We start from the raw sequence: 10,682 nt of genomic DNA on the forward strand, positions 1-10,682 counted from the left end.
TGGTAGATAGAGCGAGAAAACAATATATAAACGGACTGTTTCACTACCGACACTATCGAATTCATTGAAAACAACTTGGCTACTTTGCATAGATGCGTATGTATGATCGAGACCATACAAACATAACCTGTGCCACTCGTTCACACACACCACTATTTGTTCGTTTGGCGCTTTCGTCGAGGAACTTTACCGGCTGCTTTCGGTTCGCTAAATCGCTAGTATAGCCAACCGTTGCTCATCTCGTTTCGCATTGTACTTTTCACTATCCGCGAGTGTGGTGCTTGTAGGAAGTGCGCTTCTTGGTAGCTGTTCACTGGCATAATTCGAGGGAGAAAAGTTTTGTCCTAGTTTGGTGTGAAAATTTTTATTTTTTGAAACGCTCTCCGACTAACCAAGTAAGTAGTTACAATTTTCTTAGGATCTCGAAGAATCCCTTCACTGCGTAGTATTTTTGTTTCGCTCCGATTAGATCTAGGTGGGGTGGAAAAAATTAAAGATGGACATCGAATTTTATGTAATGGCGTCGCTTCTTTTCGATGGGCTAACAAATTTGCGTATTCCGTGTAACATATTTATTTTTTTAAGATTAGTAGCCAACATTTTTTCTGGTGGAGAAATAATGAAAAAAAAAATTGAATAATAATATTTTTTGTAATAATTTTCTTACTAAGAAATCAATAGCCGGCATTTTTAATTATTTTTAATTTGATCAATAATTTATCCGTTTCTCAAATATGAATTATAAATGTAAACGGCCAATGACCAAGGCCACTACCAAGATAAAGCTATTAAGCCTTCATGATTATCGGTACACTATCGTTGATTAACCGCCAAATCGGAATTCAAAAAAATTGATCGCTAACCGCCGGTAGTGAAGCCATCAACTTTCACGTATGGTAGTGTGACATGAAACTACACAACTTTACGACCCTTTACATATACAAGCAAACAGATCAATGTACTTAACAGATAAAAGGCTTTTCTTCAGTTGGGGTTTGAGAAGAAATACTACTAACTAATTGTTTCCTGCATAAAGCATGCGCAAACGCTTTTCTTGTGTAGCAAGAAGTACCCCCCGTGCTAATTTGATTCGATAATTCTGAATAATTTGTATATTGCAGCAAAAGGAACAAAAAAATGTCTGACGAAGAAGCTCAAGTCGCATCCGAGGAGTCCGGTGCCGAGGAAACTCCGAAGAAGGGACGTGGACGCCCGAAGAAGGAAGGCAGCGCTTCGGCAGAGGTAGGCACAGTTTGTTTATCAGTTTTTGGTTGTGTTGGTGTTTCGTTACGGTGGCAAGAACTTTTTCTTCGTTATTTATTAGTTTTATATGCTTATTTTCATTTTACGTTTCATAAACAACTTCGACAAAAGATACCTTTCGTTCATCATTATCTCAAGTGCAGTGCGAGCGCAGAAGCAGATTACTTTGTTTTTTTTCCACCTACCGATTTTGCATTTTTCTTTGTCCGTTTGTTCTTGGTGTTTTTATTATAATTAGTTAGATTCTGATTCTGTATCGGCTTGATCAGATACCTCGATAGTTCCACGACAAAAGGGCCTAACTGCAAATGATTGTTTACTTTTTCTTTCACGATTTACCGGATTGATTTTATAATTGACGCCTTACATTTTGCAAAACTTTCAAGTTAAAACCACAAACTTTTAATTTATATTGTAAACTTCCGAGAAATAGCAAATGACGGACCCTTTTGTCGTGGGACTACCGACCTTTGTATTTTTTGTATCTACAATTTAGTTTCTCTTTGGTTTCGTTTGATTGTTTCGATAATTTGATAAAATCATCGTTTATGCCATCAACCCTTTAGTTCGCTGTTTTCAGAGTTGATTTCCGAAATAATAAATAAAAACAGTTTGCGACTGTTCTTACAAGCTTTTCCGGAATTTTTTTTTTTAAATCTGATTACAATATTTATTTCCAAAAATATCTGATAACTCAAATAAATATTACAAAAACGTATGAAACTAATTTGCAGCGTATTGTGTGTAGTTATCGTAACAGATTGGATGAAGTTAAGCTATTCTCGGGGAATCGTCCCCGGGTGCATGTTTTATTTAACTATAGAATAACGACTCAACAGATCTTTCTTATGAATTATTTTAATGTTTTCAAAACTAAGCATTTTATTTAACTGAATGTGCAATCATTGCTTCTACTAAATTCAGCTGCACTGAAATGCCTACATCACATTGACGCCATTCTACTGCCGTTTTACGCATAATTGTCCCATATCCTATAGGATTTCCAACTGTCATATAAACTGTTTTTTTTTTAAAGAAGGCGAAACAAACACTGACACCCGATGGAGAAAAATATCGGTGAATGTTTTGATTTTGGTTTCAATTCCTATTTAGAAATTATCGAATATTCTCAGGTCAATTTTTGATAACTCGATGATGTTTTTTTCACTTTTCCTCTATATCCACAGAATAAATCAATATAGGAATTTAACCTTTTTTCGATTTGTTTACTTCTATGCTCTCTGTGTTAATAACGAAGTTACGCCTTCGCGCATTTTTCGTGAAATTGGCTGATTTCGGCGAATAAGGCCGAAAACAGAGTGAGCGCAAGAAGCGCTGGTGACTGACATTAGCAGGCCAAAAGCGGGAATTATACTTGCAGAAAATCAATGGGATCCTGTCTGATTCCAAGCGAGAAATCAGCAAAGTTCTTTCTCTGACAAGGTCCTTTGATTCGCTGTTAGTACATCCCCCGATTTTATCAGAACCAATTTCGGCTCAGCTTCTCACGCTCACTCTGTTTTCGGTTTAACACCAATTTACCGGTAATCTTATCGTCTCATTCACTATTTCCAGTAATATAAAGTTCGGAAACCATCTAAAATAACGAAAATAAATAGCTTCGGGCGCAACTTACGTGAACAAAAAGGTACAGTTTCGTTCTTTATAGTTCTTTGTATTACTAAGATTGAGATTTTTGTAGAATCCGAATTCTTAGGTGAAATTGTACGATTTTGAAGCATTTATTCGTGTGAAAGGAAACTCGATTTGTTTACTTTTGTAAGATTTGCCCTTCGGTGAAAAAACAGTTGATAAATGCATAGAAAATCTCAAAGGATATAAGACAATTGTGCGTAGAACGACCGTATAAATCAACGATTTTAGTTGCAATGAACATATACTGACTGATGCCTTTTTTCGATCACTACTTATAACCTTCGTCAGTGTCCAAGTACGTCTACTGAACGAAAGCTGCAGTAATTGTCCAGTGTAGGTAGATAATGGAAAGTAATCATTTAGTTGTTTGATTTTGCATGTAGGTAATTATTTGAGTCACATACCATTTGGCATAACGGTCGTTTGGTAGGGATTGGTCCTTGCTTTGAATTCTTCGGACAAATACATAAACACACTGTTTATGTTAATAAAAAAATTGTTTTTTTCAGAAAATTTTAGTTAAATCATTGAGGTTCTCAGTAAATTCGATAATATCACTACAAATACTACAGTTTCTCTGTGTTTATCATTATTTCACAAATTACCTAATTGATTTTGTAATTAACGCTGAGATTTTCGCATAATTTTTAAGCCAAAACCACGAGCTTTCGATTGATATTGAAAAATTTTTGAAAAAATTTCATGAGCAGCTCCGTAATAATCAAAAGAAAACGTAATACAACGAGAGGTTCTCATTTACAGTTTTGCCTTTTTGACGTGGAACGATTCAATTATCGACTTTCGGCCTAATGACCGCGTATTTCTGATCTGAGTATGCCCCCGTATTTCTGATCTCAGCTCAATTCAATAAATTTGAAACCTGGCCTATGATATCTATGCTATTAGTTATTAGTAGTAAGCTCATTATTAAATGCTTGTTTCATCACTTTTCATTCGAAAAATATTTTATTTAAGCTATGGAAACAGTAAAGTATGCTCTGTCATTAACAAATACTTGTTGTCTATGACTATAAATGAGAATATTTAAGTAACACCATCATTATGCCAATTAGCCATTATGCCAAATGGCATTGTGTCAAACGGCGTTATGCCAAACGGAGGTATGCCAAACTGGATCATTCGCTTTTATTCCTTGTGTTGAAATTCAAAAAATATCGAACACAGAAGTGACACAATGGCTAATCATCATAAACTAAAACTTGTGTTAGCTAATTGATTATTACGCCTGAATATTTGCAAATTTCAATCCTTGCTATAGCCATTGATTGCACTTTCGAAACGTTTCGTTGGTCCGATCTATTTACTTAAAAAATTGGCGCTACTTACGAGAGAGATCAAACCTTCTGCTGACAAAAAAACAACTGTATCTCCGAGATGGTCGAGTTTCGGGTATTTGTATCCAAAATTTAACCCGAATCTGACAGATTTGGGTCCTGAAAAAATGTTTGGTTCGGGTTGGGTACGGATTAGAGATGGTCGGATAAACATTTTTTCAAACCCGAACCCGACTCGTACCCGATCGAAAATAAACCTTACTTTTACTCGGACCGACCCGAACCCGCGATTAATTTTTCTTCTGACCCCAACTCGTACCCGACAAAAAAAAAATGAAAATCTACCCGTATCCGACTAGAACCCGAAAAATGTCTCGAATCCCGAACAAAAACCCGAAATCCGACAAAAATTTTTAACCCGACCCGAAACCGTTGAAAATGAAAAAGTCGGTTTTTTCAGCAATTCTAATATTTTTCTATAGAGAAAGGCAAAAATCGACAGTCGTACTCGATCCGAACCCGACAAACATCTTTTTTCTGTACCCGAACCCGACCAATACCCGTCGGGTTCGGGCTCGGGTCCGATTTCGCGTACAAAACCCGAAACCCAGCCGTCTCTAGCACGGAATTTGTTTATTTTTAATGGTTCGGGTCGGTTTCAAAAATTTGGTCGTTTTTGGGGAATAAAATCCGGTCCTGATCCGTAAAATGAGTCTGACAGGGTCGGGTAAGGTTCGGGTTCAGATAAAAGTTCTTTATTTTCGATTGGGCTCGGGCTTAAGAAATTTCTCGCCCAATCAACTCAAGCTTGAAAGACCAGTTAGAGCAATGTCTCCTAATATTTTACACAATTAATTAGGTTACTTGTGGTTGTTTGGAACCTGGTCTCTTTTCGCAAAGATTTTATTTTTAATTTTGTTCAAATTGTTCCCCAAAATTGGGCTTGATTTCAGGTTTATAATTATCGATTTCGTAAAAAAAATACTGATGTAAGTTCCAGTGTTGAAATTGAAAAAGGGAAATGAACTAACGAGAGCGTGAAAAAATCGCTGTCACAGAACGACACAATAGGATGCCAATAAAAAAGGTAATTTTTGATTTCTTAGAGCGGAAGTGCCGAAATAATTATGAATCAACTTATTCTGGTTCCTGATTATACTACTGAATTCTGGTTTGGTACGAATGATACTCCAAACATCGACCAATAAGCCACAATTGAATAAATTTAAGCGCGGTTTGCTTTGATGAATCTGATGATGATGTTTTCCGTTAAGGAGCAAGACACTTTGTGTGCGTAAAAACAAATTCCTGCGCTTATTTTTCTGATATGAATTAAAAAATTTTCCATATGGTTGAAAAATAAACCAATCAGTTCATTCTGATTAAATTTGCAATTCCAGAAAAGCGAAAATCTTAGTCTAAAACTCTTCCGTTTTTCTGAAATCTGCTCGAGGTCAATTATTTCAGTTTCAACTTGCTTCCACTAACACAATTGATTAGCAACCAACACATTCCTATATGGATTTTCTCTTGCAGAAATTATTGCGATGTAAAGATTTACGTACCTTCTATAAGTAAACCCGCAAAATGGGAACCTTTTATTTAACTCGCGAAAGGCAATGGATATGGAATGTTGTCGTAAAACTATTTATTTTTCCGGAAAACTGCTTTTGTAACAGAAAATATTTAGTTTTGTTTATTTTCTGTAGCGCAAATGCATTGAAGCAGTGTTGCTAACTATTTTATTAAAGAATGAAAAACTACATTCTTAAAATGTAAGCAATTTTCCATCAAACTTTGGTGAGAAATTGTTCAAAACTGATATTCACCCGAAAAGTCAGGCTTAACATTCATTTGAGAATAAATTATTGCTAAAAAGATTGTTTAAAACTCAATCGTTCAAGCCACCTTGATAAACTGGTTGCACTGCATATATAAATACGTAGATCTATGACATACGTACCAAATATTATATCGATAGTCCCACGACAAAAGGGCCTAACTGCAAATGAGAGCCTCTCTTTGTTTACTTTCTCTATTGATTATTACGAAGCCATTATTGCAAATTCTCTAAAGTTTACAATGTAAATCGAAAGCTTATAGTTTTACCTTAAAAGTTTTGCGAAGAGTAAAGCGTCAAATATAAAATCAGTTCGGTAAATCGTGAAAGAAAAAGTAAATAGAGAGAAACTGTAATTTGCAGTTAGGCCGTGGGACGGTCGATGTACCAAGTACCAACACAACTTAACTTGGCTTACTCTTGATCCTTAATTGTGCCGGTCCTTGTTTTGTCGAACGCACAAGAAGAAAGGATAATTCGGTAGTAACATGTGATTAGGGCATATCGCACGATAGGCCCTTGCGAATGTTACAAAATATAATGCTCATTGCTCGGCTCTACAACCACCATTTACACAATAATCGATATAATCTCGTAGATAGAAGCCCAATCTACGAAATTGTGCGCAATATGCTTGAATTTCATGTTTAAAACTTGAGTAATGAGCAATAATTTTCGTAACTTTCAAAAGGGCATATTGCACGATATGCCCTAATCAAATGTTAGTACCGAATTGAATTAGATCCATGGCTTTTCTAGTATGCTTGTCCGGTTGAACAACAATCAAACATGATTCCAAAGTTTGAGAATATCAAATTTTTTAAACGTATTGATGATTATCTCAAACCGCTCTTCACGAGGATTTTCAAAGTTACGGGTTTTTTACGCGAATTTTCAAAGTTACGCGCTTCATTTTATGCGAATTTCTGAATTTACCACGCGTATTTCTGAAGTTACGTGTTTACTAACGCGGTTATCACAATTTTATTCCACATGATAATTTTTGAAAAGGTGCCGTATAGTAAAGTGAGACGTTTTAACCTAATAAAAACCTAAACCAAGATTTATTTTACTAAGAAAAATGCTGATATTGAAGTGTGTTGAACTGATTCCCTCTGACCCTAACGTAGTTGAAATTACTTCCATATGAATGATGTGATTTAGTGTGTATTGAGATTGTACCGCGCTCTCACCAACATCAACTCACCACGTAACTCTCGTGTTTTACAACAGCACGTATTCGTAACGTATATTTACGCATATACAAACCATGAATGAATCGATAGCATGGCACTGCTTTCGCACCCATACTAATAAAGTGTGCTGGAATTACTGCACCTTTTGCGGTGCCATGCACTGTTTCGCTGGAATGATGATGCATCCCAATATGCTTGCGTGCGCATAGTTCGCCCCCCCGAATCGATCCGTCACTGGGACTGTGTTTCGCCCCAAACGCCAAAAAAAACTGTTTCTCCCAGTGACAAGTGCTGTCATTTGTCGTACAGTAAAAACAAGACCAAAGAAAAACTGCATATTTTGGTGTAGGTTGGTTGTAACGATCGCCATTTTTGTATTCTTCATAGTGCATTCCAAAAAACGCCATAGCAGTAGAGAAAATCCCACAGCTGTTCTAACTTTGTTCTTTTGCGTATGTTGAACATGCCCGTGAAGTATTCTAGATCAGTGTTCTGATTATGGTTCCTTTAAAAACAGGCGGACAGTTCCGAGTCTGGTCGAGGAAAAGAGTCTCCCGAGCCATTGCCCGCAGAGGAGAACATCCTCGCTCCTCCTCCTCAGCCTGTGGAATTCTATCCGTCAGAGTGCCAGTTCAAAACTCCGTTTCCTCCGAGTTTTTTGGATCCTTCGGAATCATCAGTACTACTACCCACCACAACTGAAGAACCACAACAGCAGCAGCAGCAGCAGCAGCACTTAACCATAGAAGAGTGTGAGTTTCAACCAGCACAAAACTTCGAGTTTGCGGCATCCGATTTCGATTTTCTGCTCACCAGGGGTGGTGGTGGTGGAAACCGTCTAGAGGAAGTGCCGCGGGATTCTCTGTTGCTGAAATTCGATCCATTGCTGAAAGTGCCGGTAACTCTCCTCAGCACCACCAAAGAGGAAGAATCCGAAAGCGTAGGAGGAGGAGTGCTTGAAATCACTCAACTTGTGGAAACAGCCGCAGCGGCAGAGGAAGCAGAAGGCAGTTACGGTGGCAGTACTGTTTCGCTGACGGCATTCGAAGCTAGCGGGTTCGCTGCCGTCTCCCCATCGTCCAGCAGCATGAACATCGACGAGGTAAATAATTCGCAATTTGCACACTGCGCAGAAGGAGAAGCAGACGAAAAAATGAGCGTTGACAATACCGTGATATTGGAAGGCGAAAGCAGTACAGAACGAAACATGAGCCTGTCGGACCAGGACTTCAACAGCAGCAACGAGCTGGATAAAAAAAGTAAAAATGAATCATTGAAAATCGAAGAGCTGGAAAGGAAACTCCGCGATGCGGAAAGTCGCGAGGAAGCTTTGGTGAAAAGAATTACCGACAAGGATAAAACAATTGCCAAAATGAGTGGTGTCGTGGAGGCCTACGAGCGGGCTATCGCGGAATTGATTGCCGAAAAGGAGCAGACGACGCAAAACTACGAGAAAACATGCGAAGCGCTGAAGACGGACGGTGACATCAACGCGCAGCATCTGGAATCGCTGGAGAAGACATTTTCCGATCTACATGCCAAATACGAACGGATGAAAATAATCACGTCCGAGTACAAGGAACGGGAGGAGGAGCTGATTAATGAGCGCAATCGGTTCGAGGAAAGTTTGCGGATGCAGGAAAAGCGCTACGAAAACATGAAGAGCCATGCAATGGCACAGCTGGAAATTGCCAACAGTAAACTGTCCGAGCTGGTCCGGAATCATGCCCAGGAGGTCACCAAACTGAAGGCACTGCTGAAGAAGGAGGAAATCTACCGTGCATCGGTTAACGATCAGCTCAGCCAGAAGGCACGCGAGAACGAAGAGCTGGTGAAGATCTGTGAAGAGTTAATCAATGGCGGTGCTAACTGAATAGTTTTTTACGATACAATACAGTTTGATGAACCATACAATGTAAGATAGTATTGAAACCGAAAAATAATACACGTGTTAATCCTTCAACTAAAATAACCTTCTTGAGTGAGTTTTTATTTTATTTTTCTTTTATACCCGAAAATCGCTGCGATTCTGTCGCATAATGGTTGTAGTAATCGGAAGTTTACCACCTTGCGTAGCAAACGCAGTCGATGTGCATGTCATTATGGAAATATGTTTAATATCTCGTACGAGGTTCTTGGGTGCCATGCGCAGTAAATTGACAATACGACCTTGACTGTCAAAAGCCGGCGAATTTAGTGTCGCTTTCATGCTTTACATCGCGTGCCATTTAGGGTAAATGATTGCTGCAATTGTAATCGATCAATTATGGTTCTGAAGAAGGACATATATGGCTGTGATGCGTAATCATTTTGGAATTTATTCACTGATTGTTATATAAAAAAAACGTGCTAATAATTGTTTTTTACTACTGCTAGAGTTTTCCATAGAGTCAGTAAATTGTTTATATCGTTTCTATTTCATATTTTTTTACTGTAACTTGAACATAAAATTTTAGGATCAGAAAACTGACGATTAATGGTTTTGATGTGCTTGACAAAATGCAGTGTAAACATCCGTTGATTATCACGGATATAATCAAGTAGAGCCTTGTAGTAATAAAATAGTCTTTACGGGTTCAAATTCAACACCCGTAAACTTTATGATTTTTCAATGACGCATGCTGCGCACAGAATTCGATGATGTGCATATGCAACAGACAATTATTGGTTTATAAAACAAATCTTTCTTCTTTGTAAAAACAGAAACGCAAAGCGGAAGCGAAGCTGAAAGCCCTCGAACCGAAACCGAAACGGGGCCGCGGCAGACCACCGAAGAAGAGTCGCGGTGGTGGCAGGAAACCACTTGCTGGCGTGACAAAGCCTGCAAATGCTAGAGATGCTTCCGCTGACACGGCGCCCAAAAAAAGAGGGCGCTCGAAGAATTAATTCAAGCTACTTCGCGTTATCCGACAAAACACTTCACTGCACTTCTAGATATTTTAAGCACTTTGTTTCTATGACGCAGCGTCCCCTGGGTCGTTGATCATTACTTTATAAAACGTCGATTTATATAAGTATTACTAAGAAATAAACAAACTACACCGCGTTGTACAATGACGGAGTGAAAACTAAAAATATCATGCATAAATAAATAAATATATCTTCTGTATTAACGATTCCAGAGACAATTAAATCGCTGTTTTTACTTTATTATTTAATTAAGCTGAAAAGTAGTCATCTCACCATTATTTTACTTATCTTCAGAACCACTCATTTAAAGTGTAAATCTCTTCTATTTTTTTTTGTTCATTTTCTTCCTGCCTCCGAACACCACCACAGAAACGCAAGGCTGATCCGGCGAAGAAGGACAGTGGCGAACCTAAAGAGAAGCGCGGCCGTGGAAGGCCACCGTCGAAGGGAGGTGCTGCGGCCGCCAAGAAACCTGCTGCTGGTGGCAAAGGACGCGGAAGAGGCCGCCCAAAGAAGAACTAG

The 10,682-nt window shown here is 38.3% G+C and overlaps 2 protein-coding genes across 2 annotated transcripts; both read left to right on the forward strand.

Annotated features, from left to right (window-relative positions):
- Positions 1-202: 202 nt before the first annotated feature.
- Positions 203-9,222, forward strand: LOC131438526 (transforming acidic coiled-coil-containing protein 3). The gene is made up of 3 exons (XM_058608622.1): positions 203-395; positions 1,122-1,242; positions 7,768-9,222. Exons 2-3 carry the CDS (start codon positions 1,138-1,140, stop codon positions 9,121-9,123), a joined length of 1,461 nt encoding a protein of 486 aa, XP_058464605.1. The 5' UTR covers positions 203-395; positions 1,122-1,137; the 3' UTR covers positions 9,124-9,222.
- Positions 9,223-9,868: 646 nt separating this feature from the next.
- On the forward strand, positions 9,869-10,682 carry LOC131425828 (uncharacterized). Its single transcript, XM_058588039.1, has 3 exons — positions 9,869-9,892; positions 9,954-10,061; positions 10,530-10,682. Exons 1-3 carry the CDS (start codon positions 9,869-9,871, stop codon positions 10,680-10,682), a joined length of 285 nt encoding a protein of 94 aa, XP_058444022.1.

This window comes from Malaya genurostris, chromosome 1, assembly GCF_030247185.1.
Source record: "Malaya genurostris strain Urasoe2022 chromosome 1, Malgen_1.1, whole genome shotgun sequence".
In the NCBI taxonomy this organism is placed as follows: Eukaryota; Metazoa; Arthropoda; class Insecta; order Diptera; family Culicidae; genus Malaya; species Malaya genurostris.